The 19,028-nt window shown below is 38.4% G+C and overlaps 2 protein-coding genes across 2 annotated transcripts; one reads left to right on the top strand and one right to left on the bottom strand.

Annotated features, from left to right (window-relative positions):
• Positions 1-1,388: 1,388 nt before the first annotated feature.
• Positions 1,389-7,826, top strand: si:ch211-122f10.4 (cathepsin A-like). The gene is made up of 11 exons (XM_022205931.2): positions 1,389-1,700; positions 3,079-3,190; positions 3,277-3,414; positions 3,518-3,676; positions 3,813-3,904; positions 4,830-4,914; positions 4,996-5,139; positions 5,237-5,370; positions 6,471-6,633; positions 6,725-6,814; positions 6,898-7,826. Exons 1-11 carry the CDS (start codon positions 1,534-1,536, stop codon positions 6,979-6,981), a joined length of 1,368 nt encoding a protein of 455 aa, XP_022061623.1. The 5' UTR covers positions 1,389-1,533; the 3' UTR covers positions 6,982-7,826.
• On the bottom strand, positions 7,763-18,878 carry slc38a7 (solute carrier family 38 member 7). Its single transcript, XM_022205930.2, has 12 exons — positions 18,755-18,878; positions 16,907-17,365; positions 16,102-16,155; positions 14,831-14,975; positions 14,134-14,278; positions 12,968-13,066; positions 12,749-12,806; positions 12,522-12,636; positions 12,104-12,251; positions 10,871-11,070; positions 10,728-10,779; positions 7,763-9,970 (listed from the first exon to the last, which is right to left on the bottom strand). Exons 2-12 carry the CDS (start codon positions 17,159-17,161, stop codon positions 9,868-9,870), a joined length of 1,374 nt encoding a protein of 457 aa, XP_022061622.2. The 5' UTR covers positions 17,162-17,365; positions 18,755-18,878; the 3' UTR covers positions 7,763-9,867.
• Positions 18,879-19,028: the final 150 nt, after the last annotated feature.

The raw sequence follows: 19,028 nt of genomic DNA, 5'->3' as shown, positions 1-19,028 counted from the left end.
TTTTGGGGGAACAGTATTTGTAAAAAGATGCATGTATCATATAATATGGTTTAAATTTAAAAAAATAAAGCAAAGAATCATATTTATATTCCCTTCAGTCAGTCTTTATTTTAATTTGGAGTAGATTAAGACATGAAGACCTTGTTTATACTGTAGCCCAATAAAAATTAAAGATGCAGACATATAAATAAAATTAGAAATAATCAAACTGAATTTTAAAAAGTCAGAAGGCAAAATTAGTCAAAAAAATATAAAAGCAGCCTTGAAAAAAGTTTTAGTACACTGAGGTATGGAGGATTCAGTACAATGCAAGACACTAACATACAAATTAGAAAGTTGTATAACAACAACAAAAAATATCAAAAGGCAAAGTCAGTAAAATAGTTTTTTTTAATTAGCAAAAAATGAATCAACAAAGACAAGTTTAACTGAAAGTAATATTAGATTATATTAAAAGCCTGAATGCCCATTGAATAGAGAGTGTTAAGGTTATTTCAAAGTGTAACAGGTGAAAAAAAAGAAGCTCACAGCCATGAAAGAAAGAAAGAAAGAAAGAAAGAAAGAAAGAAAGAAAGAAAGAAAGAATATCATCAGTCAAATAGTACACTATGACAATGAGCGTATTGTGTACATTTTTTGTAGAATGAGATTGTGGTACATCACCTTCTTCTGTAAATGCTAAATTAAAAATGTCTATAGCTATTTTTTGTCGTATTACTTATGCAATCAGTGCAACAGACAGTTGAAAGTTTTGCATCATATATAAATATGACAGACATGGTGTGTCATATGATTGAAATTGAAATATTGCACATGTAGTTGAAATGATACACATGAAGTTGGAATACTACACATGAAAATTATTTTTTTTCTCATGAAATTAAAATATTGTACATGCATTTGAAATGTTGCAGATGTAATTGAAATGTTGCACATGTATTTGGACTACTGCACATGACATTGAATTATTGCTCATGATAATGAAATATTGCACACTGCATAAAATATCACATATTAGATTTAAAAAATATTGTCCATTCTGAATAAATATTGCACATGAAATCGACATTATTTTGGTGTCAAATCTTCGTTTTATGATACTGAAACTGATTATGTACTGATTATGTGTGATTATGTTATGAATTTAACATTAAATATTCCCTCATTGATTTACTGACAGTGGGACTGTGATGTATTGTACATGCGTTTGAAAATCAAGTTCTGCTGGTTTCAAGGAGTAATGATACAATCTAACGGATAAACAAACAACTGTATCCTATTCTCTAACTGACTACTCACACCCTGTCTATGCTCACACCCGTGTTTGTATATATCTATGCTCACACCCTCTTCTAAACTTTGCTGTTCAGGACTTCCGCTTCAAGTCAGGCGCTGGTCACGTGACTCGCCGTAACAGTCATGTGTACTTAAGGACGATAAAGGAAGTTGGTTCCACAAACAAGCCCAGTCGCCTTCTGAATCCGACAAGACGATCTTTTATTCCAGCTGATTCAGTTTCAGCGAGGCTCCGTGATGCTCTCCAGTCTGCTGCTGTGTCTGCTGGCCGGGTTTCAGCTCTGCTGCCGGGCTCAGTACGCTCCCGATGAGGTGACTTACCTGCCCGGGATGAAGTTTAAACCCAACTACACACAGTGGTCCGGATACCTGCAGGCAGGACAAGGGAAGTTTCTACATTACTGGTAAGACGCGGGATGTGGGGAATAATTGTGCTTCCTGTCTCTCTACGCTGCATCTCAGCGTGAAGTAAAAGAGAGAACATGTTGTGTCCATTCAGTCAAACTGGGTCTAACTGAAGGAAAAGCTCACATAGGGTTTGTTGTTTGTAGCAAATGTCAAATATAGCTCAGTAGATGACATATCGTTAATGGAGACACAGAATTATAAAATGTATGAAGGTCAAAATGGTTGAGCACACCTGTGTGAGATTATGGTGTTCATCCAACACACAGCAGTTTTATCAAAACAATTGCATCCCTCTTAGATTAATACAAGACTTTATGACAAAAACATTCCTCGATACCCATCCAACCAAAGCAAAGTTAGTCACACCTGAGAAAGAATCATTTGATAAAGGTTTCTGTAGCCCAATGACACAGCGACAGTATATATAGAATAGACACAATAAAAATACTTTTTGACATAATAAAATAATGCAATTGTATGACCGCACACACCGGAAGATTATGTACCTTCCCAGGCAAATAATGCGCACAATCCTGCACGCTCTGCACAGCTGTCTCACTTAAAAAACATTGTAAATATTTTACTTTGCTTCATAATAACTTTGACACATTCTTCTGGTTTTCCTTATTTCCTGTTTGCAGATGTTTGCCACATATCGACACCCTCTTAAAATAATGGCTGAAGTAATTTTTTCAGGTTTTCAAAGCAACACAAAAAACTGAACCTTGACCTAGGCCATCATACCACAGGGGTAGAATCACATGATCTGTTCAACTGAGGATTTAGGTGATTTTACCAGAGGTGGCCAGCATCATGAGGAGATGATTTAGGCAAAAAAAAACTTTTGTCAAAAAATGACTGAGGCCATTATTTTTAGGAAGATGATGATATGTGAAAACTTTGTAAGAACAGATTCTGATACTGACTCTGGTGATTCACATTCACAGTGTCGCTTCGTGTTTACATTAACCACACTGACAAACCAATTGGAGACGTTTGTTAACCTTTGACCGTTTATCACTCAGGATTTAGAAGAAAATGCACTTTACTGCAGATCCAGTGAAATTGTCCTCATGATCCAAGCTTGAGGTCAAGGGTTATTTCAACCCAACAAACACATATTGAGCCAGTTAATCCCTGTTGATCTGTGCTCTCGGTTTTGTTTTGTGTCTGTGAAGCTCAGGACCCAAACTGTATCAGAGTGCTTGAACCTGATTTATCCATTTATTGGATTTTTAAACAAAAAATATTTGGTTATTTGAAAAATATATTGTTACTCCAGGTTGTGCTATTTTTAGTTCTGAATGAAGCTACACAGCTACCTCCATTGTCATTCAGTATGATGCGGTGTTTAACATGAATCCTGATGTGCAGGTTTGTGACGTCTCAGAGGGACCCAGTCAAAGACCCTCTGGTGCTGTGGCTGAATGGAGGCCCAGGCTGCAGCTCTCTGGATGGATTCCTGTCAGAGAATGGACCGTTTCATGTGAGCAGGCAAACTGTGTGCATAACTACACCTGTACACTGAATCACAGTGGCTCTGAGACGGGCAGAGTTGTCTTTGTCTTTCAGGTGAACGATGACGGAGCCACGCTGTACGAGAACGCTTTCAGCTGGAACAAGATTGCCAACATGCTCTATCTTGAATCTCCTGCAGGAGTTGGATATTCCTACTCCGATGACCACGAATATGCCACCAATGATAACCAGGTAGCTCAGTCTGTTGAATAAACAATGCATTTTGCAAAGAAAAGCCTAGAAACTACAAGAGTCCGTACTGATTAAGAAACTGTATCAAATTGTTTTCTCTTAGGTCGCTGATGATAATTACAAAGCCCTGCAGAGTTTTTTTGCCAAATTCCCAAACTTCACTCAGAATGAGTTCTTCATCTTTGGGGAGAGTTACGGTGGGATTTATGCACCGACGCTCAGCCTGCGTGTGGCCACAGGAAAAACCAAAATCAACTTCCAGGTGACGTGCTTCATGCAAATTTGTCTTCAGCCTCACTTCCAGAATGCAGCTTCACGATGTCACTCTTATTCTTAGTCATGCATGCTTCCTGACTCGGTTTAAAACAACTTAACATTTATTTTGGACTTCTTTTCAGGGCTTTGCAGTAGGAAATGGCATCAGCAGCTTTGCTCTCAATGACCAGTCTTTGATCCACTTTGGTTACTATCACGGCCTCTTTGGAGAAGAGTAAGCAGCTCTTTGTTCAGCTTGTTTGCTTTCCTGTGAGGGAATATGTACAAAAAAAGCAACACCATGTAGTGGCATTGTGGTACTTTACATGCAGCATGTGTAACTTCTAGCTCATTAAAGATGGCCATGTGATCATGGCAGGAGGATAAATATGAGCGTTCAGAGGGAGGACAGATCAACAGTCAGATCTTATGTGACTTTGAATGTCAGGTATTTCAGTCTTGAAAGTGAAAGACTGGAAATACAAGTTCTACAATCGTGGTTTGTGCTTTTATTAGTCAGTTTATACGAGAACCTGTATTTGAATATTCCTTTGACAGTCATGAGCTCTTTTGTGAACAAAGGTTGTTTTAAATTAAAGAAAAATAGGTCACTGTTAAATTGTGGCCCAATGCTTTACATAGATGTATAGTCACACCATCCTTCCTGCTAAATAATGTTCTTGGAAGTACCAAGAGCACAATCTGTTCTAGTAGTCCCAATTTTTAGCAGCTTTTGACCTTCACATTGCTCTATTTATGATTTAAGATGTTATATTCAAAAATCTAAATATGCATCCTAAAGAAACACAACTCTTACATGTCCTGTTAAAGACTTTTGTCCCACAGTGCAACATGCAGAGAGAAAGCTCACAGCCAGAGAAAAAATAGGAATTGAGGATACATTAATGAAATAATACACTGACAGTAAATTTATTATATACATTTATCTTGTACCATGGAATTGTTACACACAGTTTCCTTTCTGAATGCCCAATTGAGCTATCTTTTATAATTATTTTCCTACTACATTCAGTGTAACAGACAGCAGTTTAATGTCTTGCATTATATAGCGATACGACAGAAGTAGTCATCTGGTCACCAAGCCCAGGTTTAAGATGCACATAGCTGATGCAGAGGTTCTTTCTGTGTTTTATGTGCAGTTTGTGGCGCGATCTGAACATAAATTGCTGCAACAACGGAACCTGTGACTTTTACAACTCCAGTTCAGAGACCTGCAGGATAATGGTATGTGTTACAAGAATCAGCAGGGGATTTCTGGTGCTCTTAGGTGACTTCCTCATATTTGCCTTCCTTGTCTCCTTTCAGGTAAACAGGGCCTTTAGTATTGTGTATAACAGTGGACTAAATGAATATGCGCTTTACTTGGACTGTGAAGGCTCTGGAAAAAGCTACGAGAGGACCATGAGTCATCTGTTTAAGAACTCCAGGAGAAACTCGGAGAAACTCAAGGTGATTATGAACAAGGGCTGCTTGAAGTGAAGCACCCGTGCTTCAAATTCTTCTTCCTTTTTCTTGTTGGCATTAATAATTTACATCTTTAATGTAGCTTTTAGGTCGACTGTCTCTGAACGAAGTTCCTCCCTGCATCAACAGCACGGCTCAGATGAACTGGCTGAACAGAGGCGACGTGAGGAAAGCTCTACACATTCCTGATATACTGCCACCTTGGGACATCTGCAGGTACATTACAGCAAATAATGAAGCAGCTGGATGATTATGGTGCCACGAATCATTAAGAGACATCCTTTAGGTCCTCCCTGTGGCTGTTTTTGACTTGTAATTACTCAAAGGCAGCTATGATTTCAGTGTGAGGGCGCTCCTGGAGTTAAAACATTACAGCAGACCTCCTCATGCCAGCTGAGGACAAACGTGTCACATTTTTTTGAATTTGGAACTGTCAGCAGCCCTTAAATAGCTCGTTGAAAGTACTAAATCTAAGTTTGAAGGCAATTTTAGGCCAACTTGTTTGGTAATAACATAAAACCACTCTGAACAAAAAATGTTGTAGAGATATATGAAGAAAATGAAGACGTAACAGTTCATAACTACATTTGTATTTATCAGTCTGTTTACAAAATAAAGTAGCTTCTCGCTAGTTATTCAATTACCACAATATTTTTACATTATATTGTCATTGATATATGTATTTAATAACCAATAAAGTAAGCGTGTAAATGTGGAGATTATAGTAAAAAAAAAAAAGCATTCACATAGTGTTACTGCTGCAATTTTCAATGTTTACTAAAGGAGAAATGTACCTTTGTCCAAACAGGTATTGTATTTTCAAGGCAGAACAAATTAGAAAGTGTTTTCCTCTTTCAGTAGTTTATATTTTCAATTGTGTGCAGATTCAAACCGTCGAATGTCGAATCTGGCGTTCATTCAAATAGTTTTACAGTCAGCTTGTTAAAACCTGTTAATATGAACTTGAAGCGTTTTCCCCTTTTGCCTGAGTACAGTTTAGCTGGAGGTCAGCGACATGTTTACCACAAGCGGCAACCTCCAAAGTTAAAACTTTATGCTGCCATGGAAGTGCCAAGTTCCTCAGATGGCCACTTGAGCCCAACACAAAAAATTAGTCAACCCTTGTAGATCTGTTCAACTTTACAGCAGAAATAAACACGGTTACAACCTGGTATAGAACATAGTTTTGGTCCGAGTCGCTAATTTTCCTGTTCATGACGACTAGAAAGGAGTGATTTTTATTTTATTTTTTTTAAATATAACTGAGCTTAATAAACTGTATTAAGATACATGATGATGAAGTGTGTTTGTTGCAGTGATGTTGTTGGAGCGGCGTACACAACCCTGTACGCCACAGTGAAGGATGTGTATCTGAAGCTGCTCTCTCTGGGCCTGCGAGCGCTCGTCTACAACGGAGACACCGACATGGCCTGCAACTTCCTGGGAGACCGGTGGTTTGTGGAAGACCTCGGCATAAAGGTAGCTTTAACTCGAGTGAAGTTATGTTTTGTTTTTTTTTTCCCACCACAATGAGAAACTCTGCTTAATTGTACTAAATTATTCTTCATAGCCAACCACTGAGTACCAAACCTGGATTAATGACGACCAGGTTGCTGGTTTCTATCAACGGTTTGGAAACATCACTTTTCTGACGGTGAAGGTGAGCATTAATGTGTTTACAAGGTGGTACTGGTTCAAGTTGGGGACTGTTACTGTAAAATACTGCTTTCCTCTGTGTTTTAGGGTGCGGGTCACATGGTTCCTCAGTGGGCTCCCAGTCCAGCTCTCCACATGTTCCAGTCCTTCATAACAAATAGCACCTACTGAGTACAAATGACAGTATTCTATAATACGCCTGCACTCATCACTTGTTAGATGGTACATTTCACTCAGGGAAGTCGGTATAGAGGGGAAAAAAAATGATTGTTTGGGCATTTAATTGTATTTCTCAGAATTCATCCAACTCTTACAGTTCAGTGTGTTGAATTTTTAGATGCTGATATATTTGGTGGCGCTGCATCTCCATTGGGTGAACACTGGAGGAATTCCAGCCTGTATCATATATTGTCTGTAGTTTAATAAAGGCTGTCAGGGCTGGACTAAGGAGGACAGACCACATGAGGTTTGACCTAAAAGGGAAATGAATGTAAGCAAAAACAGAACAAGATGTAAAGTAGGACTACTGTTACTGCATGAGCCCAACTCTATGCTTTAGACAAATGAACAAACTGGAGTAAAACAATCACATTAATGCCTTGTGTAAAGCACTATTTAGCCATCAATCTTGTCTTTAGCATTTGGGTTGATGCCACCAGACTGGCCCTCAAACTATATGTTGGGAAACTGCATATGTGTAAAAGAACAACACATCCTACAGTGTTCACCAATACAGATGTGAAAAACTCATGTGTTTCTCATTGTTTCAGTGAAACTCAAGTGCAGTGAATTCAAAACCAGAGAAATTATCCATGCGCCCACATGTTTGACTAAACTGAACAATCTATGAAGCTGTTGTCTGCACTGATGTAAAGCTGGATGTTTTTTTGATTGTTTTGTTGCATAAGTTAATGAAGTGATCACTTTTAACAAAACTTGCTTCTGCTAAAACTGCCAGGATCAAAACTGTGACTCAACCTGAGTTGGTCTTTTTTATTAAATGCTTTGAAATCTTGGATTGTCAGATTTATTCACATGCCTTAATTACAGTTCATTATATCATTGGTAGATCTGTAAAATATTTCCATTAAAACCTTCCATGAACATCATGTTTTCAAGTCGCCTGCTTTGCAAGACAACGTGGAAACGTGATTCTGATGAAAAGCTTTCTTGGAAAGAGTTAATGTCCATATTTCGAGCCAGAAAATGTTTGATCTGCAGCACCAACATAAAAGAAAAGAATTCTAAAAATTTCAACACAAACAGTTAAGCACCAAACCATAGAAACAATTTGTAAGACACTGATTGCAAAAAATACATAGTCGCATTGTATTGATCAAAACCATGATTACTGATTTAGCTGTAGCTTCTTTCCCTTCCTCTAAGTCATGATGAATGTGTCGCTGTATTTAGTCGTGTGACTAATACAACATAACTGTTTTTCTGACAAACAAAACTCCCTTTTACCTTTTCTGTCCTTCATATTCACAAAGTAAAAACACCTTATTTCAGTGGGCTAAAACAGGAAGAACACAGGACTGTGAAGTTTTAAATCTCATTTGAATTATGGATCAAAACATGTACAACATCCTCCGTTAACTTATTGGCTCTGCCACAGTCTCATTAAACAAACATGAAATAGGGAAAAAAATCTCAGTTTAGTCTGAAGTACCGTGTCTTCCTTTGACCATTTTCCTTGTTTTGCAGCTTGGTTCAAAAAGTAATTTCATGTCATGAAACTAAACAAACTTGTAAACCGACTGATCTCAACATCTGTTCTCTTTAGTGTTCAGTAGATACAGTTTTGGACATTGCTGCATAAAAAAAAAAAAACGCTCACACTTTGGTTTTAGGCACAAAAAGAACAATAATTATCAACTTTTCATTCTTGAGGTTGAAACTTGAGGTCTGGAGTTTGATTTGTTCATGCCAGTGAGTCCACCTGTTAATATTGTGCAAAACTGAATTCTGTGGTTACATCCACTTTTATACACCTGCACAAAGATTCCAACTCATTCTATGAGGAACCAGCTCTGTTGAATGAAGTTGGGTTTTCAAATCCTGAATGTGGAAGTGATGCTCAGTGTGGACGCTCCACAGATTCACACACAGACACGTAGCTGTGCTTCTCAGCCTGACTGGTGGTTACTGTTGTTCATGTTGGCTTTAAATGAGCTAAGTAGTTCTGTTTGATCAAACCTTAAAGCCAATCGGAACCGCCTTCACACTACTTTTACTGTAATCCTATAAAATATAAAAGAAACTAACAAAACTTAAAAATAAATAACTAATGAATTCTTAAGTCTGTTTCAAATGCAATACATTACTTTGTTTTGTCCTTCTATTTGAAAACTTCACAGTTGACTGATGTAGAAGACATTTCTGTAAATTACCAAATCAGCTTGAACTGACTAGTAATTCTGTCACTCAAATCCAGTAACTATGCTGTGACTGAGAGTGTCAACTCATATCTCTATTCAGTCTTTCATTGGACAAAAGATAAACTGTTAGCAGCACAAACATAAAGTCTGAACCTGGATTAGATTATGGACCTGTAGATGGGAACCACAGCAGGTTAATTTTCACTGATAAGAAACAATTACTTTGACATGCAAGTTAAAATAAACAAATTGGTACAATTTCATTATTTAAAATCAATTTGATTCTAAATCCTTTCTATACATAGTCCTTCAGCTCTTGTAAACAGGGCAGGAATGTGTCGCCCGGAGACAGGAGAGGACAGTCTGAGCCCCTGTGGAATGACGACAGTGTCGAAAACATGCTATTTAAACAGGACAGGAGATAAAAATGAAAGTGTCTGAAGTTGGTTGCCGTGTGGTGACTCCCTGACTGAGTGAAACACTCAAGTCTTCACTTGGTATGGAGGAGATGATGTGACAAGCTGTAGCGGTCTTGTTTTTTGTTGGTTTTTTTTAATGAGTGTCATGAGATGCTGCACGTCACCCAGCAGTCCAGAACAGCAGCACAGGTCTGAGCGATTCCCTCCGTCTCTGTTAACAAGGACAGCGCTGTCTCAGGGGGAAAAAAATGTTCCTTTTAGTTGACAACGTCTTGATAGATGGAGTTTGTTGTTGTGAGGCCAAAGATGAAAGCTCCGAGTGTAACCATGGCAACACCGAAGACGACCAATCCATGCCAGCTGTAAGAGAGAAAAACAACATTAAAGAACCTTCTGGTCAAAAAATATGTTTGCTGGAATCTGCATTTAACATTTATAGACTAAAAATGAGCCACATATCTTTACTGTGAAAATGACTGTTTATAGTGCTAAAACCCAGAATTATTTTAGGGCAACAACTGATCAACTAACTTCTGAATTCCTGCTTAAGCTGCTGATTATTCATCTATCAATGATAGTCTATAAAAATCACTGTTTTCTGGACCCAAAGGTGAAATCTAAAAATGTTGTCATGGACGTCTGAGTCATGAGTTCTGCAGTCAAACCTTTTAGCTACGATGATACATTAGAAGTGCTGGAATCAGGCTGATTGCCATTTTTGATGAATGACTTCAACAGTTAAAAGTATAAAACTCATCAGTGGGACTCAGATCTCGCTGAGGTCATTGTTTTGGATTCCAGCAGAAAATCTCCAATAAACACTGTTTATTACTACCTGTTTGGCAACAAACAGAAAGTTGCACTTCATTTCCATGGTAATATACATTTAAGTAACATTTTTTCTAATCTATTAAATGGTGAAGGCCAATTATGACGTAGCAACCAACCCCCAGCTCCACTGACAGAAGCATTCAAGCACTCACACAAGTACAACATGCTAACTTCACACACATCGAGGCCCTCTTGAGATCAAATACATGTGTACCTGCTGCTGCAAGGAAAACAATCTAGTTTGCCGAATTTTCACAAAAGCATTCAAAAACACGCAGCATCTCACCTTGCAGATCGGTTGTCAGTCTCTGATAGCTTGGCTTGCATCAAACACAAACCTGAAAAGTTAAAGAATTATTTTATTGTGCTTGCGTGACATTAAATTGCACAGAAATCCAAATCAAGCACACATAATGAAGCCACTGTTACCAGGGAAGACAAAGATGAAGCAGGCTGCCAATCCTCCGATCAGTGAGATCACACGGCCGATGTCTGGGATGAAGAGGGCGAGGACGAGGGTGACGACGAACCACACCAGCGTCTGCAGGATCCTTCTCCTCTGCTCACGGCGCACGCACACCTCCACCTGCTCGCCTTGGAAACGCAGCCAAAGTCCTTCAATTACAGCCCTGGAAAGACACATGATCGCATGGGACTGTAGAAAAGAAACTGCTATATATACTGCGCTGTAAAACAATGAAAGTGACCAAACCACACACTTAGGAAGCATTTATCTCCTGCTTATCTTCAGATACACACTCTGAAAGCTATACTCAGGGTAGGGCGGAAAAATTATTTTAAAAAAAAAAAATCACACAAATGACACAAACGAGACAAAGAAAGACAAAAGTGAAAAACACAATGACAAAAAAGTAGACAAACAACACAAGCGAGCTAAAAAGGAAACACAAAACGACAAAAACGAGAAACAAGACGACAAAAACATGAGAGAAACAACAAAAGTCAGACAAAAAACAACAAAAACAAGACAAAATATTACAAAAATGAGACACAAAATGACAAAACAACAATGAACAATCTAGTATTTTACTGTATGATTGGTCTAGAAATTATTTTAAAGTTACAGTTTCACAAATTAACAATTTGCAGTAAATGTCTTCTCTGTAATTTTTACATTTTACAAAGTCGTCCTGTGGGCTGGATTGGACCCTCTGGAGAACCGATTTTGACCCACGTCCCTCATGTTTGACACCCCTGCTCTAACTGACTAGAATCATTCCTTTATGTCTGAGGTAGCTACAAAAACAATCTATTTCTGAAGAGCATAGACGTTTAGAGATGAAGACCATTTACAAAATCTGGGCAAAAACAATACTACTGTCATTTGCAAACAGCACTGAATGTAAGTAGATCACCTTTAGCAAACACCTGATCATTTTAATAAGGTCAGTATATCTGCTGGAATTGATTTAGTATCCAGTATTTGTGTATCTTAGTTCATCAATTAGTCAAAGCAAAGTAAGCAAAGAGACCAAAAAAGAGGTAGGCTGTTACATTAGACGATCTTATCTTAGCAACAAGACGATGCAGTAGTTTGTCCTCCAGAAAGCACTGACGATTTCATTCTTTCATGCTTAGTGCACATCTTAGTCACAAGTGAATGTATGCAAGCCTGGCTGTTATCTTTTCACTGTATCTTACCTGCCACAGAAGTGTAAAATGGGATAGGAGGTGACCACACAGACGACGATGAAAGCTCTCGCCAGGGCCACGGCGACGTCATCGGGAGGATACGACATCAACACATCCTGACTGACGCTGGAGCCGAACGTCAGGAAGCCGCAGACACCTGATCACAAACAAATCACACCAAACATGGACAGTCAGTCACAAGCCACCTGACAGGAAACAAAGCTACACAATACTGGTCTTTTGTTATCGGTCTGCAAGGTTTTATAGGTTTAGAACAACTTTGTAGATCTGATCATGCACATTTTTTGAAGCTTGAAATAAATTTATAGTGTCATAAAATTGATCATGGTGGTTTAATTGTATAGAAACTTTAACATACAACTCTATAAATTGATTCTCAGTTATTGTCAGACTGTAACACTAGTACCTGTTCCTGTGTAAACAAAAAGGCAGATGATCATGCTGAGCGTGACAACAAGTCCCCAAGGTTTGATTTCTTTCCTGCTCATGCTGTTGAACACCGGCACACAGCTGACATGGCACTGCAGAGAGAGAGAGACAGAGACCAGGGAGCCGGAGATGAGACAGAAATAATTCCCCAGCATTAAACTCAAATCATTTTAAAATTGCAAATGATAGTAAATGAGGAAGTACCTGGAAACCAAAGCATATGGTGGGCATTGCATTGAAAACTGCAGTCCAGGAAGCAGAACTGTAACAAACACAACGATTTAGCGACGCAAGCAAAGCCAGGTGACGAGGCTGCAGATGCTTCGGCTTGAATGAGTTGGTGGGCAGCGCCAGAATAATTATAAAATAAGTTGCTAAGTGTAATATGTAAGGTCGGTGTCATGAAGTGTGAAGAGGTCCTACCTGGTGGGAACATAGCCTGGAGTCACCTCCTTATCTGGCCAAATGTACTTTACAATCACCACGATGGTAACATACCAGGTTCCCATCACACTCAGGGCACTGCAGGGAAAAAACAGCAGCTCAAATTATTACTGTGGAAGGTAAAAGTGAAAAATTAACATTTCTAGAGTGAAAATAAGCTGTAGATCAGGGAAAACCAAACTCTTTCTAGTTCAGGGGCCACATTCAGCCCAATTTTATCTGAAGTGGGACAGACCAGTAAAATCAGAGCATAATAACCTACAAATAACACAACTTCAAATGTTTCCGTTGTTTAAGTACAAAAAAACATGTTCTGAAAATGTTCACATTTAAGGAATTATCTTTTAACAAAACATCATGAACAAGCGGAAATTTCTTAAGAATAATAAACTCAATTTCAACAATGTTATTCCTCAGTTTATCATTTACACATTACAACTTACAGATCACAGAGTGACTTTAAAGGAACAAAGCATTTAACCACAGGTATCTGGAACTGAACGACATAATATTTTACTGTATGATTCAGATGACAAGTCAGACAAAAAATAACAAAAACAAGACAAAAAGCAACAAAAGCCAGACAAAAAAGACAAAAAACAACAAATACAAGACAAAATATTACAAAAATGAGACACAAAACGACAAAAGTCAGACAAAAAAGGACAAAAACAACAAAATACTACAAAAATGAGAAACAAAATGACAAAATAGACAAACAACATAAGCAAGACAAAAAAAAACACAAAACAAAAAACGATACCCAAAACAGTGAATAAAGTAAAACATAAAATGACAAAATATGACAAAAAACACAAGCGGAACAAAAAGGAAACACAAAATGACAAAAACATGATACAAGAATAAGACAAAAAAGGCAACAAAATTAAGACAAAATATCACAAAAGCGAGACACAAAACGACAAAAGAACAGTGAACAATCTAGTATTCCACTTTATGATCAAAACAACTTGTCATGGTCTCAAAATTATTTTAAATTTAGAATTTTGCAAATTTACAATTTGCAGTTGAAGTCTTCTCTGTAATTTCTGCACTTCACTGGACCCTCTGGAGGTTCCAGTTTTGGTCCGCGGGCCGCATGGTTGACACCCCTGCTGTAGATGGATTATGAAAGGTTTCTGTACCTGGCATATTTCTGGAAGCCAATTTCTTTGGGGATGGACAGAGGGAGAATAACCAGGAGTCCAGTAACAACGATGGTAAACTTGCGGTTAGTGTACCAGTAGCCGCTGGCTGTACCATCGGTATTATGATCCATCGCAGCGATCACTGCAACAAAAAGCAGGACATACAAAAATCTCTGAGGACACAAACAGAGGGAGTCAGTGCAACGCCCTGCGTGCCACACAGGGCATTAGCTGTATACTGCTTTACACACGGCAGAGATTTACCAAAGTACATAATTCAAGTCACAACCACCTCATTCATTTCAAAGGACTGAAAGGAGGCAGCAGGTCACCAACTGACCCAGGCAGGATTTTTAACTGTCAGCATCTCTGTGGAGGGAAATGTACGAGTGGGTCACATGAGAGGCGCGTTTACTGAGCAAAACAGCTGAGTGGTGTCTTCCCTGCTGCTCTTTGCCCTCATTAAAGATGCCACAGTCTTAAGACACACGAAATATCTTTATCAGTTCAAACACAGGCTACAGTCAGATGAAGGACAAAAAGTCAATATAAATGTAGGTGACAGAAAAATAAGTGCTGACAGCAAAAATGGCTTTTTTAACTTTTAAAAGTGAAGGAAAACATCACCTAAGATTAAAAAAAAAAAGCCTTATCGTGTGATAAAATGAGACAGAAACAGTATAAATACACTTACAGCGATCCAGCTGGTCTCCAATGACAATAAAGAAAGCGATGCAGGTGCCAAAGGTGTAGACAGCGATGGCTACTTCACATAAGACGCCGGTGACTTTCCCACAAGTGGCTCGAACAACCTCCTGATAGGTGCCTTCATTACTGACCTGAAGAAACCAGACAAGCAAGTCAAAAACATGGACAGAGTTTCAGCAGTAAAAAGTATTTTTTCCTGCTTACACAAAAAAAGATCATCAATAATAATTTCATTATTCATACACACATACATTCACTTCAATATGTACAGCTGCTGAGTCCAGTCTGTCTTTACGGACATAAAAGCACACATAGCAATGGAGTGCAAGTCTAAGAATCACATTATTTAGCAGTAGTTTAATACAGGCTAGTCGCAGAAAACATAGGTCAAACTCTCCATTTGTAATTTGTAGTGCTGCAGCTCACAGGTGATGTTTCTGTGTGAATCACATTCATCAAATTCCCACATTCTTATGATCAAATTTACATTTTGGGAATTTTACTTTAATTTTAACAGAACTAAAAGTTAAATTCTAACCATTAAAGTACTTTTTTTTTTTTACGGTTCAATTTTAATGCAAGTATTATGCTTATGTATTGTAACAAATATGGCTAAAATATTCAATTTCTGTTTAAAAATTTTGGACTTTCTGGAAATTATATCATTCCCCCCACTTGTTTGAGTTGTAACATTCCATGAGTGAAGTTTAAAGTACAACAATCACACAATCAGGTATCAGATCAGTTTCCAAAGGTATGCAAGTGGAAAGTTCCTTCATCTGATATTTCCATCAAGTTAAAATGGACTTTTTTTTGCTTATCAGATAAACACACTGTTCACTTCTGTAGTTTGTAGCATCAAAACAGACGTTTATGTTGACAAATCTGCAGCAGTAGCCTCTAAGTTCAGGCTGTTTCATCAAACTTGTATACTTTAAGACAGAGTTCTCTATATATAATTAGCTGCATCAGAAGCATTCTTGACTCCTGTTGAGTCATCTTTGCTTTTCTTTCTTCGCTGTGTTTTAGCATGTAAGCATGTCTGAGCTATTCAGGAAGTGAAAGTCTTTGCTTCTGATCAGGAATACAACCACAGAGCAAAGACGGTATTACACAACAATGCTGCTCCAGTACTTCAACCACCAGTGAAAGAAAATACCGAAGAGTTAGAGTTACATGGTGAAGATGTGGAGCAGCAGGAAATGGAGGTAAAGACATTCAGACAGTCAGAGTGTGATGTTCTGAAGCAACACAAACCTGGGAGCAGTAGCCTAAAATCACCAGCCCACTGATGATGAAGATCAGCATAAACTGAAACACAAAGGAACAAGAGGCAGCTAATTATTGTACATCGTCTGTTATAGGTTCAGTGTTGGTCAGAAGAGTAAATGCTGCAGACTGCTGCCAGCTCAAACAATCAGAGGAAAATGCACTTAATGAAGAAACGTTCAGTCTTACATTTTAACACAAATAATCATATATTAACTTTAAGCAATAATAACAAAAAACTAAACATTATTTCCTGTCAGCTGTATTGTGCCTTATGTGTCTGTTCTCTATCTATAATCTTCTCTTTACCCTTCAACCTCATCCCAACCAGTCGAGGCAGAATCCCACCCTACCTGAGCCTGGTTCTGCTGCTCTTTTTGGCAAAGCGGAGTTTTTTTCTTCCCACTGTTGCCAAGTGCTTGATCAAAGGGAATCCAAAGGGAATTTTGTTGGGTTTCTGTGTATGATTTTCTTTAGGCTCTTCACTTTACCATGTTTAGTGCTTTGACAAGACAGAAGCTGTGAATTAGTGCTGTTTAAAGAAAGCCGAACTTAACTGAACTGATGCCAAAATGTTTGCTTCTCTCTGTTGTGTATATATGTTCAGTATGAAACAAATGTCTCTACTAATGTCTGATTAGCAGCTGCAATTATTAAACATGTTCCACACCAAATTATAAATGTGCAGCCCTATTATTACGTTACACTACATGTTTATAGTCTTGAACACTTGCTCCACACAGCAAGAAACAACCTGTAGAAGAGGTGCATCGTATAACTCGGATCTCCTCACCATCTGAAGCATCACTCCTGCAGTCACTCCTCCCGCCATATTGAAGGCTGCAGGGAAATTGAGCAGACCTGCTCCCAGCGCCGCATTCACTACAATGAACACAGCTCCCAAAGATGACACTCCTCCTCTCCTGCTGCCGTCGGCCTCAGGATGCCGGACGGAGTCGACGCTGGGACTCTGCAGGAGCCACGCCCTCTCCCCAGAGTCGTTGCTGCCAACGCCGCCCCAGTCCTCGACATCAGTGTTGATCGCCATGAGTGGACAGGCTGGAGCTGGGCCTCCAGAGCCTCACGCAGCCCAGAAAATTAGCTTCTAAGATAAATTCAATTAGATGAGAACGTCTGAGTGAAGGGACAAGAAATAACTGCAGCTGAAAGTCCTGAAGTTTCACTGCAGTCTGGATGTTTCTCAAAGTTGTCAGCAGCAACAGCGTGATGCTGGAGCCATTTGATGATCGATCTGTAAAGAAACATTGGTTGCGTTTAGACATACTTGCATTAGCGAACTACAACTGATCAGCATTGTACTATAATAACATACCGAGTCCAAAGAAGAAGTACAAACAAGAAGTAGCAACAAAAAGAGGTAACAGCTTAGAGTTTTAATTCGTGCAAGAACATGACTTGTTGTGTAGTTTCACATTAGTCAGTATAGAAGGTTTATGACTCACATGAAACCTGCAGTACTGGCTAATTTTAAATCGTTTCCGACCATCAGTGGTTCATTACAGTGAAGTTTTAATGAGCCAGCTCCTGAATTGCTTCTATTTCATAAAAGGAAGGATAAGTGCTCCACAGTCGAGTACAGAAGACAGAAACGTGAACTGAAAGCTAGACTAACATGACTGTAAACTGTATATACCTTTACTCCAGGATGACCAGACCTCTGTGTGTTTGGTAGAGTGATTCTGTGTTTTCTTGTTAAGGTTGTAATGCAAAGCTGATTTGCTGTGCCTCTTTGTTAAGCAACAAGACTGCTGGCATCCTCCTATTTTGCAATTCTCTTCCTTTAGCCATTGTCGAGTGATAACTTCATTTAGATTGTCTGTTGATTTTACTTTTGCACAAAATAATGGTGGCTTGTGGTGTGAATTTTGAATATATATATTTTAAACCTAATTTGTTGTATTCATTCAATTACATGTTATGCATGCATTATAGACATTTTTTCCAAGTCTTTTACAAGAAGACAGAATTAAAGGGGAATTATCGATGTTGAAAGCCTGCTGTGATTATTTTTCAAAGACAACAAGAGTCTAAGAATAATTTCCAAAGCTGTAAGTACACAGCCTGACTATAACCTGTAAAACAATCTTACAGTTTCAAAAGTCCCCAAATCCAACATGTCCTTGTCCTGAATGATGAATGTTTTTTGGTGTACAGGAGGTTAATCTTACTAAAAACGCCCAGTTTGAGATAATTAGCTGACATTTTTTTCATTTTGCTAATGTTTGCCATCACGTAAATCACTAACAAGTACTCACAGTCTCAACAGAAAGTTCAGCACAATAAATAAAGCTACCAGGAAGAAATGTAAGAGGTGATGATTTCATTTAAAGCTCCTCATCACGGACAAACAACCTACAAGAAACTACTCCGCCTTGATTAGATTAGAGCTTTCCTTTTCATTAACGCAACAATAACATTTGTCAACACAGCTCTGCCCTTTGTTGTTGTGTCCTACAATAGCTAGCTATCAGACGAACACCAAAATGACAGCGGAATACACCGAAGCTCGTTTCCACCAAACAGAGCGAACAAAAATAAAAATACCTCTTTAATATTTATATTCATTGTAATGTTCAGTTATAAAAAAAAAGGACAAAGTGCTGTTGAGTCGTAACATTACCTGGAGCCTCCGCCGCAGAGAATGACTGACGGACTGTGTATAGTCGATGGTAGGAAACGGAGGAGCATGTGACACGTCATCACGTGACTGGATGTTGAGTGTCCCTTGGGATTGTGGGAGTTGTAGTTTTTGGGACTTTAACTGATGAACGGAGCAAACTCCTCAAATTAAAGGGACCAAATATTTCTTTGATTTTATCATTTTAAAGCATGCCAATAAAAAGTCTTGTTTTTAATATTATACTATTATTATATTACTATTATTATTATTTCAT

This window comes from Acanthochromis polyacanthus, chromosome 2 (genome assembly GCF_021347895.1).
Source record: "Acanthochromis polyacanthus isolate Apoly-LR-REF ecotype Palm Island chromosome 2, KAUST_Apoly_ChrSc, whole genome shotgun sequence".
Classification (NCBI taxonomy): Eukaryota; Metazoa; Chordata; class Actinopteri; family Pomacentridae; genus Acanthochromis; species Acanthochromis polyacanthus.
The sequence above is the reverse complement of the archived record's forward strand: the minus strand, read 5'-3'. Positions and strand labels throughout refer to the sequence as shown.

Bases quoted from the DNA above. Each gene is read 5' to 3' on its own strand.
- si:ch211-122f10.4 (XM_022205931.2), top strand. From the start codon at position 1,534: ATGCTCTCCAGTCTGCTGCTGTGTCTGCTGGCCGGGTTTCAGCTCTGC. The intron at 1,701-3,078 runs GTAAGACGCGGG...CCTGATGTGCAG, and splicing joins GGGAAGTTTCTACATTACTG to GTTTGTGACGTCTCAGAGGG. The intron at 3,677-3,812 runs GTGACGTGCTTC...ACTTCTTTTCAG, and splicing joins AAACCAAAATCAACTTCCAG to GGCTTTGCAGTAGGAAATGG.
- slc38a7 (XM_022205930.2), bottom strand. From the start codon at position 17,161: ATGGCGATCAACACTGATGTCGAGGACTGGGGCGGCGTTGGCAGCAAC. The intron at 14,279-14,830 runs GTAAGTGTATTT...TTTTTGTTGCAG, and splicing joins TGGAGACCAGCTGGATCGCT to TGATCGCTGCGATGGATCAT. The intron at 11,071-12,103 runs GTAAGATACAGT...GTGTCTTTCCAG, and splicing joins ATTTTACACTTCTGTGGCAG to GGCTGTAATTGAAGGACTTT.